Source organism: Trachinotus anak, unplaced genomic scaffold (genome assembly GCF_046630095.1).
Source record: "Trachinotus anak isolate AG129_WGS33_773 ecotype Australia unplaced genomic scaffold, CSIRO_AGI_Tana_v1 ptg000003l, whole genome shotgun sequence".
Lineage (NCBI taxonomy): Eukaryota > Metazoa > Chordata > Actinopteri > Carangiformes > Carangidae > Trachinotus > Trachinotus anak.
In genome coordinates, this window is record NW_027273854.1 from 8,891,627 (window position 1) to 8,909,932 (window position 18,306).

General features: G+C 39.7%; 2 protein-coding genes across 4 annotated transcripts; one reads left to right on the forward strand and one right to left on the reverse strand.

The window, feature by feature from the left end:
* Nucleotides 1–585: 585 nt before the first annotated feature.
* LOC139614621 (myosin heavy chain, fast skeletal muscle-like) lies at nt 586–11,493 on the forward strand. 3 transcript variants are annotated; one of them, XM_071472065.1, is made up of 40 exons: nt 586–635; nt 777–997; nt 1,164–1,307; nt 1,397–1,553; nt 1,646–1,673; nt 1,758–1,866; nt 1,956–2,048; nt 2,130–2,193; nt 2,301–2,399; nt 2,479–2,582; nt 2,667–2,805; nt 3,106–3,224; nt 3,315–3,464; nt 3,548–3,718; nt 3,813–4,119; nt 4,267–4,343; nt 4,439–4,526; nt 4,615–4,732; nt 4,846–4,969; nt 5,066–5,202; nt 5,301–5,556; nt 5,753–5,995; nt 6,118–6,294; nt 6,418–6,563; nt 6,676–6,766; nt 6,860–7,249; nt 7,362–7,488; nt 7,842–7,960; nt 8,248–8,444; nt 8,530–8,713; nt 8,809–8,974; nt 9,071–9,195; nt 9,369–9,677; nt 9,762–9,965; nt 10,053–10,178; nt 10,300–10,470; nt 10,596–10,700; nt 10,782–10,877; nt 10,973–11,104; nt 11,376–11,493. In XM_071472065.1, the coding sequence occupies exons 2-40, from the start codon at nt 794–796 to the stop codon at nt 11,394–11,396; spliced, it is 5,817 nt and encodes a 1,938-aa protein (XP_071328166.1). In that variant the 5' UTR covers nt 586–635; nt 777–793; the 3' UTR covers nt 11,397–11,493. The 3 variants fall into 3 exon arrangements, with proteins under 3 accessions (XP_071328166.1, XP_071328158.1, XP_071328168.1); XM_071472057.1 differs by having other exon boundaries at nt 10,596–10,877; XM_071472067.1 differs by lacking the exons at nt 586–635; nt 777–997; nt 1,164–1,307; ... (4 more) ...; nt 2,130–2,193; nt 2,301–2,399 and having other exon boundaries at nt 2,509–2,582; nt 3,108–3,224; nt 10,596–10,877.
* A 320-nt stretch (nt 11,494–11,813) lies between these two features.
* On the reverse strand, nt 11,814–18,040 carry LOC139614687 (cyclin-dependent kinase 12). The gene is made up of 15 exons (XM_071472165.1): nt 17,805–18,040; nt 17,270–17,384; nt 17,094–17,188; nt 16,850–16,990; nt 16,584–16,728; nt 16,268–16,434; nt 15,627–15,803; nt 15,342–15,486; nt 15,076–15,251; nt 14,785–14,913; nt 14,384–14,537; nt 14,154–14,293; nt 13,472–13,654; nt 13,119–13,157; nt 11,814–12,689 (listed from the first exon to the last, which is right to left on the reverse strand). The coding sequence occupies exons 1-15, from the start codon at nt 17,853–17,855 to the stop codon at nt 12,246–12,248; spliced, it is 2,301 nt and encodes a 766-aa protein (XP_071328266.1). The 5' UTR covers nt 17,856–18,040; the 3' UTR covers nt 11,814–12,245.
* Nucleotides 18,041–18,306: the final 266 nt, after the last annotated feature.

Consider the following 18,306-nt stretch of genomic DNA (forward strand, 5'->3'; position numbering starts at 1 on the left):
CAACAATAAATGCATATAAAATTAAGTTTTTAAACTTAACTGTTTATGTAATTAAATGATTCATTTTTTGAAAGTATTTTACAAACTCTTTACTAACTTTACTTCTCAAACCTCTCAGTTTGGGTATAGGGAACAAATACCTACAGCTACAAATACGCATACAAGGCAATATAATCACTGCAAATGTCAATGTCACAGGATTAGCGGCAACATGACAAGAATACATGACCAAATTGAGAAAGGCACACCTACCAAGAAGACAGTCCTCCTCTATAAAAGAGACTGCTTAGGACTCTGTTGATGGTAGGCTTCCAACTCAGGTGAGTAGATCAATGTCAACTGGTTAATATTGTGAAAAACAAATTTATCATTGATATACATACTTACAAGAATGTTTATATTTTATATTATTATAATTTAATTATAATAATTGCAGTCATTTATTCATGTTCCACAGGGCACTCTATACACAAATGTCATGCTAACTTGTGGTTTTTAAAAATTATATATGTATTTGATATACCTATTTTGAAATCAACATAAATCTCTACTGATTAATTCATGCTTGACAATTTAACAACAGGGTGAAAACAACAGACCTGACAATATTCAATCTTCTGTTGGGACCAAGGGAGGTAAATTACATTTCACTTTTGATGATATCCATAACATAATTGAAAACATACCTCATATGAAAAGTGTACTAAGAGCATGTTAACATTTATAGAAATAAATACAAGAGTGATACATTATGTATGACCTCTGCTTATTTTCAGTCGCTTAAGGTGCCATCATGAGCACAGACGCAGAAATGGAGCAGTATGGCCCTGCGGCCATTTACCTCCGGAAGCCTGAGAAGGAGAGAATTGAGGCGCAGAACACTCCATTTGATGCCAAAACTGCCTACTTTGTGGTTGATGCTGATGAGATGTACCTCAAGGGTAAACTTGTGAAGAAAGAGGGTGGCAAAGCCACAGTTGAGACAATTACAGGAAAGGTAAGTGTGATAATGTCTAAAACAAAACAATTACCCTAGAAGGACAGACAAATAGATAACATAACACATCTGGATAATATTTGCTTTTGAGATTCATTTCATGAAACAATTATATATGATGTACTATCTCAGTAAATATAGATTTTTTTTTGTACTTTCTATTCAGACAGTCACAGTAAAAGAGGATGACATCCATCCCATGAACCCTCCCAAGTTTGATAAAATTGAGGACATGGCCATGATGACCCATCTCAATGAGCCTGCTGTGCTGTATAACCTCAAAGAGCGTTTTGCATCATGGATGATCTACGTGAGCCTTCAATCTTATAATGTAGTGTGCTTGTATCTGTAAAGCCTGTGCATCTGATGTGATAATGTTTCTTTCTTTGGTACAAATAGACCTACTCCGGCCTGTTCTGCGTCGTCGTGAACCCCTACAAGTGGCTTCCTGTGTACGACTCTCAGGTTGTTGGGGCATACAGAGGCAAGAAGAGGATTGAGGCTCCACCCCACATCTTCTCCATTTCTGATAATGCCTATCAGTTCATGCTCACTGGTAAGATCAAAGTTACCGCAGAATTAAAGTGAATGAGACAGAGAAGAATTTTAACTATAGGTTCAACTTGAGTGTGTATGCTTGTATTCCAGATCGTGAGAACCAGTCTGTCCTTATCACGTGAGTATAACACAATTCGTCAAGAGATTTTTTAGGAATTTCATGAATATATTGCTAAGTAAGGATCATCTTTTTATTCCCCAGTGGAGAATCCGGTGCAGGAAAGACTGTCAATACCAAGCGTGTCATCCAGTACTTTGCAACAATTGCAGTGGCTGGAGGTGGAGCTAAGAAAGAGTCTAGCAAGATACAGGTAAAATAGGTTGTCTGCCAAAAATCTTTGCAACAGTTGATTGCTGCTTGATGAATTATTTTATACAGCCTCATAATGACTATGTGTAGGGTTCGTTGGAAGATCAAATCATTGCAGCAAACCCTCTCCTGGAGGCCTACGGTAATGCTAAGACTGTGAGGAATGACAACTCCTCTCGTTTTGTAAGTAATCATTTTATGTACCTTCGCATAATTTCTTATACATATTGTGAGTCAAACTGACATTTTCTGGTATATGTTTAGGGTAAATTCATCAGAATTCACTTTGGCTCTAGTGGAAAGCTGTCCTCAGCTGATATTGAAACATGTAAGTACGAGTTTCTTTCCTTCCTTTTTGGCAGTAGTGTACAAATGTAGTATCATTATTTGATGTACATTCATTATCAAATTTTACAATCCAACAATTACTCACAGATCTGCTGGAGAAGTCTCGTGTCACCTTCCAGTTGTCTGCTGAGAGGAGCTACCATATCTTCTATCAGCTGATGACAGGCCACAAGCCTGAGCTCCTGGGTATGTTACAACACAACAAATACTAAAAAAATAAAGCAAGAGTAATTCCAACTTATGCATTTCTTCTACTTTCTACCAGAGGCTCTTCTTATCACCACCAACCCCTATGACTACCCGATGATTAGTCAGGGTGAAATCACTGTAAAAAGCATCAATGATGTGGATGAGTTCATTGCAACAGATGTAAGTTGATAGTGGTTGGAATAATAACAGATGAATGTCAGAATAACTGATTTTCTAAAATGATTTGCTGTGCATGAATTGCAGACTGCAATTGACATCTTGGGCTTCACTGCTGAGGAGAAAATGGGCATCTACAAGCTGACTGGTGCTGTGATGCATCATGGTAACATGAAATTCAAGCAGAAGCAGCGTGAGGAGCAGGCTGAACCTGATGGCACTGAGGGTAATTGTATTTATAGTGTGATATTACATCATCATATTATTACCAATCACATTACAGCAGGTAAACTTAAAACCTCTGCTCATTTTTTTTGCACAACTTATTTGGCGAGAAGTAATCACAGCTTAATCACACTGCTGCAGCAGGGTGTTATATTAGTTGAGTTTAGCAGCAACAAAGAAGGTCTGGTGATATAAAGCATCAAGAATATATTCCAAACAGAATAACTTGAAGAGAAATAGTAGTCAAAATAGTAGTCAAAATCTGTAACTAACTATGGAAACATTTTTTTCTTTTAATCAGAGGCTGACAAAATTGCCTACCTCATGGGCCTAAACTCAGCTGATATGCTGAAAGCTCTTTGCTACCCAAGAGTCAAGGTCGGAAATGAGTTTGTGACCAAAGGTCAGACCGTTCCACAGGTAAAATGACGCACAAAAACTAAAATGTTGAAAATTGAAGCAATGTGCAACAAGAAAAAAAAAGAAAAATGTTTTTACTCCCTTTTCTAGGTCAACAATTCTGTGATGGCTCTTTGCAAGTCTGTCTATGAGAAAATGTTCTTGTGGATGGTCATCCGTATCAATGAGATGCTGGACACAAAGCAGGCGAGATCATTCTTCATCGGGGTGTTGGATATTGCTGGATTTGAGATCTTTGATGTGAGTAATTTGAAGAACAGTTGACTTGCATCAGATGTTAACAATGTTTTTCCATGGGACTGATTATATTTCCAAAATTACAGTTCAACAGCTTGGAGCAACTTTGCATCAACTTCACCAACGAGAAACTGCAACAGTTTTTCAACCACCACATGTTTGTCCTGGAGCAAGAGGAGTACAAGAAAGAAGGCATTGAATGGGAGTTCATTGACTTCGGTATGGACTTGGCTGCCTGCATTGAGCTTATTGAGAAGGTAAGACAGATGTTAGGTAGGACTAAAATCTGAGTGCATGCTAAACTGTTAATTATTTTTGATTGATTGATTGATTGATTGATTGATTTTTCAGCCAATGGGCATCTTCTCCATTCTTGAAGAGGAGTGCATGTTCCCCAAGGCTACAGACACCTCTTTCAAGAACAAGCTGCATGATCAGCATCTTGGCAAGACCAAGGCCTTTGAGAAACCAAAACCGGCGAAGGGCAAGGCTGAGGCTCACTTCTCCCTGGTTCACTATGCTGGTACAGTGGACTACAATATCACTGGCTGGCTGGACAAGAACAAGGACCCCCTGAATGACTCAGTTGTTCAGCTGTACCAGAAGTCTTCAAACAAACTGCTGGCCTTCCTGTATGCATCTCACTCTTCAGCTGAGGGTATGAATATAATACAGTAACTACAATGTGGCAATGTGCTAATTCAAGTACTAATTTAATTTAGGTATCTGGTTTCCTTTAGGAAAGAAACCCATACAATAAATAAAGACTTAAATATTTGGCATTGGCATTTTGTTTTAAAAACAGATGCCTCTGGTGGTGGTGGCAAGAAGGGTGGTAAGAAGAAGGGAGGTTCCTTCCAGACTGTGTCTGCTCTTTTCAGAGTATGTTCATCCATAAAAGATCAAGATGCAATTTAAGTGAATGGTTGACTTTTTGCGGTCAACTTTTGCTGATATGATAATATTGCACCTTCCAGGAGAACTTGGGTAAGCTGATGACAAACTTGAGGAGCACTCATCCTCACTTTGTGCGCTGCCTGATTCCCAATGAAACAAAGACCCCAGGTAAGAAGCCAAAATTCCTCCTTTTTGCATTTTATGCTAGAGTGTTACAAAGAAATATTTTTAAACTTTATGAATTTGAAACTCTCAGGTCTTATGGAGAACTTCTTGGTTATCCACCAACTGAGGTGTAATGGTGTGCTGGAAGGCATCAGAATCTGCAGGAAGGGCTTCCCCAGCAGAATCCTCTATGGTGACTTTAAGCAGAGGTGACTTCTCAGTATAAGCAATTTGTATAAGTTTAGTATAAGTTATTATGATGTAGAAACACCAGGCCAAAAAGTAATGTAAATATAAATAACATAACGATTTTATTTTGTAGATATAAAGTATTGAATGCCAGTGTCATCCCTGAGGGACAGTTCATTGACAACAAGAAAGCTTCAGAGAAGCTGCTGGGCTCCATTGATGTGGACCACACTCAATACAAGTTTGGACACACAAAGGTAAAAGCCTATGGACAATATCAAAAGCTATTAAATTTATACTTCCTGTAATATCTATGTGTATTGACAATTGAATTTCTGGATTTGACAACATAGGTGTTCTTCAAAGCTGGTCTGCTGGGTACCCTGGAGGAGATGAGAGATGAGAAACTGGCTGAGCTGGTGACCATGACTCAGGCTCTCTGCAGAGGATACCTCATGAGGAAGGAGTTTGTTAAGATGATGGAGAGGAGGTGGGATTGTCATACACTACACTGAATTGCCCTTCATATTCCAGTCTGTGATGTGAAACAAAACAATAGTTATACACTAATAAATGAAATTTTTGTAGAGATGCAATCTTCACCATCCAGTACAACATACGTTCATTCATGAATGTGAAAAACTGGCCATGGATGCATCTGTACTTCAAGATCAAGCCTCTTCTGAAGAGTGCAGAGACTGAGAAGGAGTTGGCTCAAATGAAGGAGAACTATGGGAAGATGCAATCAGACCTGGCTACTGCTCTGGCCAAGAAGAAGGAACTGGAGGAGAAGATGGTTTCCCTGCTGCAGGAGAAGAATGATCTGCAACTGCAAGTAGCAGCTGTGAGTAAATCACAGAAATAGACAGGATGTCTTATAAACTAAGAAAAATACATACACTATACAGCACTCAGATATTTCTCTAATGTTTTCCTGTTTTGCTTTTCTACATGCCTCACCAAGAATGCAGCAAAATCAATTCAGAGACTCTTTTAAATGTTTCAGTCAAAATAATAACACATATATGCTCAAACTATAGGAAGGCGAGAATCTCTCTGATGCTGAGGAAAGGTGTGAAGGGCTCATTAAGAGCAAGATCCAGCTTGAGGCCAAACTCAAAGAGACAACTGAGAGACTGGAGGATGAAGAGGAAATCAATGCTGAGCTGACTGCCAAGAAGAGGAAGCTGGAGGATGAATGCTCTGAGCTGAAGAAGGACATCGATGACTTGGAGCTCACCTTGGCTAAAGTGGAGAAGGAGAAACATGCCACAGAAAATAAGGTTCACTTTATTTTGACTATCCTTTACATACAAAAAAATTTTATGTGATCGTGTGCCTTTTTGTGCATTTTAATTTATTAAAAGTTTGGATGAAAATATTAAACTTTTCACAATATTTTCAGGTGAAAAACCTCACAGAGGAGATGGCATCTCAAGATGAGGCCATTGCCAAGTTAACCAAGGAGAAGAAAGCGCTCCAAGAGGCCCACCAGCAAACACTGGATGATCTCCAGGCAGAGGAAGACAAAGTCAACACTCTGACCAAGGCCAAGACAAAGCTGGAACAGCAAGTGGATGATGTAAGTAAACTATTCTTTTGCTTTGTGGTTTTGTCAAGTAATGACATGAATGATTCTTGGTATTCATTTTATTTAGCCAAAATGCCTCAAATGATTAATTAATTAAAAGTTATTATTCTATAGCTTGAGGGATCCCTGGAACAAGAGAAGAAGCTCCGCATGGACCTTGAGAGAGCCAAGAGGAAGCTGGAGGGAGATCTGAAACTGGCCCAGGAATCCATAATGGATCTGGAGAATGACAAGCAGCAATCTGATGAGAAAATCAAGAAGTAGGTTTTAGTTTGTTTTGGGTTATCAATTCTCTTTTCAGCACCTCACACATTATACTACAAGAACAGTGTGAACCATGACAGTGAAAGCTTTCTTGGTATCCCCATCAAGGAAAGACTTTGAGATAAGCCAGCTCCTCAGCAAGATTGAGGATGAACAGTCCCTTGGTGCTCAGCTCCAGAAGAAGATCAAGGAACTCCAGGTAACCTTATTTTACATAAATAGTAAACTCAGTGGATCAAAAAAATATGTTCTAGTCAATAAGCCTTCCTGGTGTTACTACTATCAAATCTAGGCTCGCATTGAGGAGCTGGAGGAGGAGATTGAGGCTGAGAGGGCTGCTCGGGCTAAGGTTGAGAAGCAGAGGGCTGACCTCTCCAGGGAGCTTGAGGAAATCAGCGAGAGGCTTGAGGAAGCTGGTGGAGCAACAGCAGCTCAGATTGAGATGAACAAGAAGCGTGAGGCTGAGTTCCAGAAGCTGCGTCGTGACCTTGAAGAGTCAACACTGCAGCATGAAGCTACTGCAGCAGCTCTTCGCAAGAAGCAGGCCGACAGTGTTGCAGAGCTGGGAGAGCAGATCGACAACCTCCAGCGTGTCAAGCAGAAGCTGGAGAAGGAGAAGAGCGAGTACAAGATGGAGATTGATGACCTCTCCAGCAACATGGAGGCTGTTGCCAAAGCAAAGGCATGCTGTATTTTTTAACAGTTTAAGTAAATGAAGGAAAGAAAACTACAATCACATAAGATTTCAAATTTTATAATATGCAATGATCTCATCAATTACGTGTTAATTACAGGGTAATCTGGAGAAAATGTGCCGAACCCTTGAAGATCAATTAAGTGAAATTAAATCCAAAAATGACGAAAATGTTCGCCAGCTCAATGACCTGAGTGCACAGAGGGCAAGACTGCAGACAGAGAACGGTTTGTATCCAAAAATGCAAAATGTGTCATACTACATTAATTACTGTCTTTTTTAATGTTCTGATATAAATTATTGCAATGTTCCAGTGGTTTGTCTGTTTCAATTAGTGTACTTTGATTTGTATATATATAGTAATTATTCCAGTGATCAATGTTTAACTGATATAGGTCATGAAAAGCATAGTTATTTAAGTCCCATGTTACAGGTTATAATGTTTTGCTACCTGTTGTTATGTATTGTATGTAGTTTTATTTGAAAAAAAACGACAACATTGTGGTACAATGGAAAGCACTTTTAACTATATTTTAGGTATGAAAAAAATACTCAAATCCTATTACACTTGGTCATTCAGGTGAATTTGCTCGCCAGCTTGAGGAGAAGGAAGCTCTTATTTCCCAGCTCACCAGAGGCAAACAGGCTTACACTCAGCAGATTGAAGAGCTTAAGAGACACATTGAGGAAGAAGTGAAGGTACAAGATCTTATATTTGTATTATCCCTTTTGTATTGCAATATGTGCTAAGGGTGTCTGTCTATTTATCAAGTATGATATGTCCAATGACATATCAGGCATGACGGGTTAGATTTTAACAAAGCCTAGTTTGTAACGCCAAGTAACGCCACTTACGTAAACTGAATTAGCAATGTTAGATGTTGATTAAAAAAACATTAATTTGTTTTTTTATGTTGTGTTTTGGGTATGTACTACAGTATGTTAACAAAATTAATGAGCACATGCTTTTTATGATGAATTAATAGGCCAAGAATGCCCTGGCCCACGCTGTCCAGTCAGCCCGCCATGACTGTGATCTGCTCAGAGAGCAGTTTGAGGAGGAGCAGGAGGCCAAGGCTGAGCTGCAGCGAGGAATGTCCAAGGCCAACAGTGAGGTGGCTCAGTGGAGAACCAAATATGAGACTGATGCTATCCAGCGCACTGAGGAGCTGGAGGAGGCCAAGTACATGAAACCTTTCTAATTTTGATAGCTATATCAGTTTTGGTGATCTGTTAAACTAAACCCAGCAAATTCTTCTTCATGACAGGAAGAAGCTTGCCCAGCGTCTGCAGGATGCTGAGGAATCCATTGAGGCTGTGAACTCTAAGTGTGCCTCTTTGGAGAAGACCAAGCAGAGGCTGCAGGGTGAGGTGGAGGACCTCATGATTGATGTGGAGAGAGCTAATGCTCTGGCTGCCAACCTTGACAAGAAGCAGAGGAACTTTGATAAGGCAAGTAGTTAAACTGGAAATCAAAACCAATTTTAGCAGAATAAACACATACTAGTATTAGTAACCAATCATTTAATTAACCTGTACAAATCTAGGTCCTGGCAGAATGGAAACAGAAGTATGAGGAGAGCCAGGCAGAGCTGGAAGGAGCCCAGAAGGAGGCTCGCTCTCTCAGCACTGAAATCTTCAAGATGAAGAACTCTTATGAGGAGGCTCTGGATCAGCTGGAGACCATGAAGAGAGAGAACAAGAACCTGCAGCGTATGTCAATTGCTATCAACATTAAATGCTAATAATAATTTATTATCGGATTTTAAGTTTTTAACAATAGTCATTTTTTTTATGTTTTCTCTATAGAGGAGATCTCAGACCTGACTGAACAGATTGGCGAGACTGGAAAGAGCATCCATGAGCTGGAGAAAGCCAAGAAGACTGTAGAAAGTGAAAAGGCTGAAATTCAAACTGCACTGGAGGAAGCAGAGGTATTCCCTCTTATATTTCATTTGCTTGTTCTTGCAATAATTAATTTACCATTGCTCTAATAGCACTCTATGGCATTAGTCTTTTAAATAATTTTTTACTGATTTCATATTTGTTTCATTATAATGACAGAGTAATGGTACCTCATATTTAGTTATACTGACTTTTCTTGCAGGGCACACTGGAGCATGAGGAGTCCAAGATTCTCCGTATTCAACTTGAGCTCAACCAGGTCAAGGGTGAGGTTGACAGGAAGCTGGCAGAGAAGGATGAAGAGATGGAGCAGATCAAGAGGAACAGCCAGAGGGTGATTGATTCCATGCAGAGCACTCTTGATTCAGAGGTCAGGAGCAGAAATGATGCCCTAAGAATCAAGAAGAAGATGGAGGGAGACCTGAATGAGATGGAGATTCAGCTCAGCCATGCTAACAGGCAGGCGGCTGAGGCCCAGAAACAACTGAGGAATGTCCAGGGACAGCTCAAGGTGAGTTTTGTGGTATTGCTGAATTAATAAAACTGTTTGAAAGTGATGAAAGTTAAGATTAACACTTTATTTTTATGTTTTCAGGATGCCCAGCTGCACCTTGATGATGCTGTCAGAGGACAGGAAGACATGAAGGAGCAGGTGGCCATGGTGGAGCGCAGAAATGGCCTGATGATAGCTGAGATTGAGGAGCTGAGAGCTGCTCTGGAGCAGACAGAGAGAGGACGCAAAGTGGCTGAGCAGGAGTTGGTTGATGCTAGTGAGCGTGTTGGACTGCTTCACTCTCAGGTTTGTCTCCATTCATCAAAGGAAAGTAGTGTTCTTGAAAATACATTATATAAATTATATTAAACATGACTTTTCTGAAACATTCAGAACACCAGTCTTATAAACACCAAGAAGAAGCTGGAAGCTGACCTTGTGCAAGTTCAGGGTGAAGTGGATGATTCTGTTCAAGAAGCAAGAAATGCTGAGGAGAAGGCCAAAAAGGCCATCACTGATGTGAGTTTACATCTCCAGCTTTCATATTTCTTGGTCGACTACATGCACGGATGATGTTAAGATTTTTTACTTTACTTTACTATTGATTATGAATTAATTGGAAGACATTTTATTATTTCAGGCTGCCATGATGGCTGAGGAGCTGAAGAAGGAGCAGGACACTAGTGCTCACCTGGAGAGGATGAAGAAGAACCTGGAGGTCACAGTCAAAGACCTGCAGCATCGTCTGGACGAGGCTGAGAACCTCGCCATGAAGGGTGGCAAGAAGCAGCTCCAGAAACTGGAGTCCAGGGTATGAACTGCATAAATGCTCACAGATCAGTTTAAGAAAAAAATACACTTTAAATCTATCAAAGTCTGCCTTTCTTTCTCTGGAGCTGAATAGTTATACAAAACTTTTCTTTATATATATCACAGGTCCGTGAGCTGGAAGCTGAAATTGAAGCCGAACAAAGACGTGGAGCTGATGCTGTTAAAGGAGTCCGCAAATATGAGAGGAGAGTGAAGGAGCTGACCTACCAGGTAAACTCACTAAAAAACTACCATAATAACTGCTTGATTGTGCTTCAGTATTCCATAAGTGAGAATTCTTTATCTGTACAGACTGAGGAGGACAAGAAGAATGTGACCAGACTCCAGGATCTGGTGGACAAGCTGCAGCTCAAAGTCAAGGCTTACAAGAGACAGGCTGAGGAGGCTGTGCGTCAATTATTTTCATATAGCCAATCATTTACAAATTTAAAAATGATATCACCATTAACAAATAAATTAATATAACTCTAAATGCCTCACAGGAGGAACAGGCCAACACTCACATGTCCAGACTGAGGAAGGTCCAGCATGAGCTGGAGGAAGCTCAGGAACGTGCTGACATCGCTGAGTCCCAGGTCAACAAGCTGAGAGCCAAGAGCCGTGATGTTGGAAAGGTATTTTTTCATTCTCTCTGACAGTGTTATGTATTAACCATATGAGTACTAGTTATGACCTCTGAAATGAATGAGCAGTTGCACTGTGCTATTCCACAAGCTATATTGCTGATAACAGATCCTTGGGTAAAAATATCTAAGCTTTAACTTTACTTTTGTCATTCCATAAAATGCTTTTACCATCAGTACATAGTAAATGTTACTGTTCTTCTACTATCGTGCATTCCTGCAAACACCGCCAAGAAGTACTCATTATCTGTTTTATTTTCAGGGAAGTGACTCTGCTGAATGAGATACACGGTCCAGCTGATGGCATTTCAACCAAGTTCATACAATATGAGCCCCTCAGAATTTTCTTGTGTAAATCTTAAATAAATTTTAAAAAATTCTCAAGTGCTCCTTTTTCTTTTTTTACCTGTCTGTCATATTACACCTTACATAATCAAGTTACATTGGGTAACAGTTAGATGACATTGTATTAGCACAGTATGTGTCAGTATAAAGACAAAACTGACAAACTGTTGCTCATAAGATAGATGCAATTTCAGTTAAGATCAAATGTTACTCCTCTTTTCCATCATGTGCTGTAGTTGAGCACTGGTGATTTATTGAAAACAGGTGTTGTGGTAAAATGTTAAAAGCAGGCTCTAGGTTCATTTGTCAATTTCGTGGGTCAACTAATCAAGAGTAAATATGAACTGGCAATCAGTTTTGAGTAAGATATTTCTGACTTTATTGTTATTCTGCTTTTTCAGTTTCACACAGTTTGCCAGAGTTGTGGGTTTAATTGCTGCCTACCAAGAGTTTCTCTCTTTGGATAAGCAGCTAAAGCAGTATTATCTTTAACTGCATACAATGCTTTTGAAAAAGCAATGACTTCTCACCTTCACCACTGGTGTTTACACAATATATACATATATGTATAAATATAGCGCATGTAACTAGCAAAGAAGAAAAAAAAATCCTGAACTTATCCAGCCCTGAAAATAAAAACAGAATAAACTTTAGCTCTACTCCAGCAAGAGCCTCTAGTTAGTGTAGTTATATGAAAACTACAAATACAGTTTTATAGATACTGTTGAATGAGTGATTTTCCTCACCTCACATTTCATCTCTATGATTTACAATGTTGCACACCTGACTACTGCTTATTGCCACCATCCTTCCTATCTTTCTTTCCACCCCCCTTTCCCTTTCCTTGGTCTGCCTTTTCCCTCCCCTTTCCAGGATCCCCTTTATATTTTTGCCCTCCTTGCAGCTGGGCTGTATGAATCTTCTCAATCAGAGAGAAGCAGTCTTCATCTGGACTGATAGGGCTGGTCACAAGGCGCCCCTGTTCATGTTCATATGCTTTACTGGTTGCACCTGGGTTGGGAGATGATGGTCTTGAGCGGGATTTCCTGGGACTTGCACGGTTTGGAGAGCTGTGCCTGGACTTAACATCTTCTTTTGGGACAAGGTTTAAGTTGAAGGACAGGGGTCTGCCAGGTGCTGGGCTCAGAGGAATCACAAGGTTATCTCCTGGGGCTCCTAGAGTGAGAAAGATCTCTGGGAATGTACACGACTGATCAGCATTCTCCTGTCCCTTTGAGAGATAAGAGAGTAAAATAAGCATTGATGAAGTCACACATCTTTTATTAAGACAATAACCTGTCACAAAGAACATTTCAGGAAATCATTCCTACCGTTCACCATAACACTGTATCTCACCTTGGTATGATGGGTGAACACACCAGTGCACTACCATCTAGCCATACTCTCGCTATTATATTTTACTGCGTTCCTTATACAGTTACATTTTTTAAAGGTCTAATTGCACTCCAACCCTTCTATAAATTGCACAGTGTCCTGCTGTTTCTGATGTATAAATTGTATATAGACATTTTTAATTCCCACACTGTTGTGCTGTTGTTTTTGTGTTTATATTGTAAATTATATATATTTTGTTACTCAGTATCTGGCTCTAAACTTTCCCTAATTGGACCAATAAAGTCTGTCTGTGTATCTATCTTACCTGCTGTGGAGTGAAACTCATGGACACCCTCACTGTCACCTGTAAAATAACAAATTATTGTTCAATACACAGTGTGTCAGTGACTCTTATTTAGGCTTTCATTTATTAGTGGCAATCTGCAGACCAGTTTAAACACTAGACATTAAAATCACTTCAAGGAGCAAATGGCAAGATGTCCCCCTTAAACTCACACGAGACCCCAAGAAAGCAGCATCACTTCCTCCCAAACTGAAACTCTTGACTGGGTTTCAATATGGTAATTTTCTACATAAAGTTATGATTCAAATCATTACAAGCTAAGTTACATCTTTTTACTTTTACTTTTGAGGTGATATTTAAGCTAAACAATTCACCTGCGCTGGGGAATTCAGATTCTTCTGATATTCTGTTTCGGGGGTAAATGAAGTAGATTTGGGCAGGGATCTGGGGGAGCCAGATGCTGTATTAGCCGTTTGGGGTTGAGAGGTAGGTCTGGAATAGTCCTTCCTTGGTGTTGTTGGTGTGCTTTCAGCAACAGTGATGTGTGGTGGACAAGCCTTGCAGACGAAAAATGAAAACAAAAGGCAGCTGAGCTGTCAAGTATTCCATGAAATTGTGATTTATTAACTCACACCTGTGAGATATTAAATCACAGCTTCTGGTGGTATTTTGGTATAAGGCTGTTTATTAGGCAAATATTTCTATGTCAACATATTTTTCTTCTTGAAACATAAAATACAGATGGTACAAATACTGTATGTTCCATAGATCTAGAAGTTGAGATCATTACATTAATTTCTTAAGGTGCTACAAAAAAATAAATAAATCAGCTGAGCTATTCCATAGCTGGAACTTGTGATGTTTCTGTATGATGTATGATGTTTCTGCCATGAGTGGCACTTTTGTAGTCACAAGAATGTGCCTGCATACAAACACACATCTTCATCTGCATACCATTTACTTGTGTGGCATAAAATAACAAGGAACTACATTTGGCAACATTTGGCAATATTCTTTATCCCACACCACCAATGATTTAAATGTTGTATAACTCACTGGGTTTCCAGACTTTGTATTTTCTTTTCGTTCAGAATTCCCACTTATCCCTGGCAGGGTAGGAAGTGAAACACGCTGATCGTCTAGCCGTCGTGCCTGACTGGAGGCAAGGATTTTAAAGAATGCATCAGCTTCTGCACCTGTTATGGAGAGTCGAGAGTTATTTCCGTGACGTTTCAGTGACAGAAAACACATACTTGACCTTTTCGTGCCTTGTGTGTTGTTCTGACCTGTGGGCACATTATTTAAAGCACTTCCATTGTGTGTGGGAGTGGCAGGTGTACTTCTGCTTGGTTGTAAAGAACAACGTTGCTCTTCCATACGTCCACTTTGTGCATGACTTATCATTTTGAAAAACTTCTCCTGTTCAGCTGGAGATGCCTCCTGAAAAAGATTTAAAGAACGAAAAGCAATGAGAATTGGGACAATTCACAAACAACTTGGCCAACAGAGGCTGCCATTAAAAATAATCAGGAGGACAAAATGAAAGAACCACATTTATTTCATTTTCAACACACTGTGGTAAATGAGCCTTCCTATCTATCACTGATTTTATTTTCAGTGTCTCAGTTCAAAGAATAGAGGTACTGGCTAAACTATAAGCTGTGTACTGAGCAGCATGACATCTCACCTGCTGATGTTTATCAGTTTTGGCACGGGTTAAAGAGGCAGACCTCCGGGGAGCTTCATCAGATGTGTCTGAATTGGAATTTTGGACAATTTGGGGTGCAGAACATCTCTGTTCATCCATTCTAGATCCCTGTAGGAGTAAAATGGGATTCGCTATTGTAACGTTGGATCAAAGTAGTTGGATATATTGTTCAACATGACCTAAATCTGAAAAAAAACAAGTAAAGACATTTTAGAACAAAATGAAAAAGAACTACAATGGTTTTTACACCAAGCTATGTATGGGACCAACCTGGACTTTCGAGACCATGTAACACAAATAGCTTGCATCCATCTCTTCTGCAGTTGATGTTGATGTGGTACCACCATTCTGTATCCCTGGCAATGAAGGAAGAGACACTCGCTGGTCATCCAGCCGTCGGCCTTGAGAGTTGGCCAGCAGGTTGAGGAACTTTTCAGAATCTGGACCTAGGAAGAGACATATCAGGATATTACAACAGGGATGAAATTGTTATTGTAAAAACATTAAATGCAGGAATAAAATCGAGGGATTTAAACCTTTGGGGACAGTAGTCTGAGTGGGCTTGTGTTTCGGTGTAGACTGGGGAGTAACGTTTAAGACACATCGCTGCTCATCCATTCGCCCCCTCTGGGAATGACTCATTAAGCTAAAAAAATCTTCCTGTTCAGCTGGGTTCAAGACCTAGATGTGTAAAAAGTGTAAAGTACATCTTTGGGTCAGTAACAAAAATAATTTGAAATTATATGCAAACACGAATTAATATTCAGATTGGAGAACTATCTCCTGGGTTTAGAAATGATAGCAGTGACTTGAGAATATACCTGTTTTTGAGATGCTTTGTCTTTACTCTTCGGTTGTTCTATGTCTGAGCCGGGGCTAAAGGAGGCTGAGCGTGGAGGACCTACACCAGACACAGACTTATCCTTTTTTGGTGAAGACTGGCTCTCCGGGGTTCGGATTTGAGGTAGTGAGCATCTTTGGTCATCCATTCTGGAACCCTGAAAATGCATTAGGTCAGGATTCCTCAGCCTTTCTGGTCAGGAAGCACTCTTTTTTACCACCAAAGGTTCCACAGGGCAATGAGTAAATGCTTAATGCTTTGGCTTCCTGCAGCAATGTGATTATAGCATTCTTAGCTCTAGAGAGCGACACATCAACTGGTTCGAATTTTACAAAGGACAGATCACAGCTTTCAAAACTGTGAAAAATTGTCCATTGTGAATAGTTTGACATGACATTTCCATGAAAATAGAGTTTGAAGCATTGCACATCCAAGAGTGTTTGTAAAGTTTTGGCTGTTTGGCTTTTTGTGTCATCCTACAAATTATATTTTATTTCTGTAATATTTTTTTTTACATTCTAGCGTCATATTTGTACAACATTTAAGTCAGTATTTTGGCACTTTCATCAATTGCTATTAAATATGTAAAATATTTTGTTCTTTGAAAAGTAAAGTACTAACCTGGACTTTAGAGACCATGTAACACAAGTAGTTTGAATCTCCTCCTGCAGTAGAAGTGTCCTTTTCTTTCTGTAATCCTGGTAATGACGGAAGAGAAACTCTCTGGTCGTCGAGCCGTTGGCTCTGAGTGTTGGCCAAGAGGTTGAATAACGTGTCTGCATCTGGACCTGGGAAGATTAAATATGAAATTATGTAGACAATGAACTTTAAAAATATAAATGCAACTTGTCTGAACCCAAATCTGTTGGGAGAAGCAACACACTTCTCGAAATGTCTGCAGAGCAAAAGATTTTGAATACAAAGGGTTTTCATGTACCTGCAGCAAGCTTTCTATCAGTGTGTTTGGGTGTGCAAGGAGCACTCTTGCTAGGATCAAAGGAACAGCACTGGTCATCCATGCGTCCACGCTGTCCATGGCTGATCATATTGATGAGCTTTTGTTGTTCATCAGGTGAATCGGCCTATTAGACAAATGAGTTTGACCAAATGAGGATGAACAACATTTTATAACACAAGACAAGTCAGTAGAAGAAATCTGTAATCATTAAAGCAATCAGAATAATATAATAGGATAGAAAAGACCTTTGTTGAATTGGAGCAGTCACGCTGAGAGGGAACCTGCAATTGGTTGGCTGGTAAGAGAAGCTTCCTGTTTCTATCTGGAGTACTCTCAGTCACAGAGATCTGAGGTGCAGAGCCATGATGGTTATCACTCCTAGGGTCCTAAGAAAACAAATCACATTTTGAAGTAGACTTCAGTCATTTATTCATCACACCACCTGTGCAGTTACTTGCACTCAGCCTTTTACAACCCATAACCAAGTACCTGGTAGTTAAACCCCGGCAAAGACACCTTTAGGTTATCAAGGTGCTGTCTCTGCTTGTTGTCCAAGGTATGGGATGACAACTGATAGTTTGAACCTGTGGGGTACAGGGGTGAAACCATCAATAATTAATCTACAAAAGGACACAGACATTGCAGCTGGTATCTACTGCCCCAACCTGTAGTTTTGACTTGTACAGTTTTAACAGGACTCAAGGTGCAGCGCTGTTCATCCATTCGTCCTCGCTGTGAGAAACTCAATATGTTGAGGATCTGCTCCTTTTCTGGAGATTCCTGTTGAACAATGGACAACAGAATGAGCAAACACTGAAATAATATGAATAAACTGGATAGGTTATCGACAATGTTTTTGTCCTTGGCACAATCAGCTGTCCAAAACCATTGTAGCTTACCACCCACTGTAAATCTTACCAGAAGAATAATTATTTCTTTTCACACTTTTCATATCACAGCAAATGTTGTGGAGGCCATGATGGGGATCAATGTAAAACATCAAACATTATAAGATTTTTAACAACATTATCTACAAATTGTGAGACACACTACGCAGAAGCATAAATACAAGAACAGAAAATAGTTTCTGCTTCTAATCACTTTCTAGACTTTAGCTACGATTCTGCACAAAAATATCTAAATATATGCAATACTTAATACTGAACAATAAGTACCAAACATATGACACAAAGGACCTACCTCTACAGTGTTGGTAGCTTCTGATTTTGAATCCATTTCAGCAGCTGCCATTATGAAAAATAACACAAAAAAGGAAAAGGTCCAAAACTGAAAACCAGATCAACTGTGAACCTGTACAGAAAGTTACAGAAAAATATTTCCTGTAATCGGCGGGGAATCCATTCAATACTTCTTGAACATAACTAGTGCATGTGCAATGGAAAAGATGATCCCGATTGATACCAGTCCAAATGTGTACTGGCTATGGCTTGGTGGATGGCTTTTAAATAGAGTTAAGTCCTGAGTATTAACCCATTGCCATTAAGACCCCAGCCAGTGCACCGTTCTTAATATTACCATCTGTCATCCCAGATGAAAACATAATCCTCAGCATGGAGAGGGATGATCTTTTTCACTGGTAGGTGTACATGTTCAGCCTTATGATCTAACACTTTGCTTAAAGTTCATGTTTGCATTTCAACCCCAGCCCCCCCAATGTCATTAAACTGTGCAAGTAGGCATA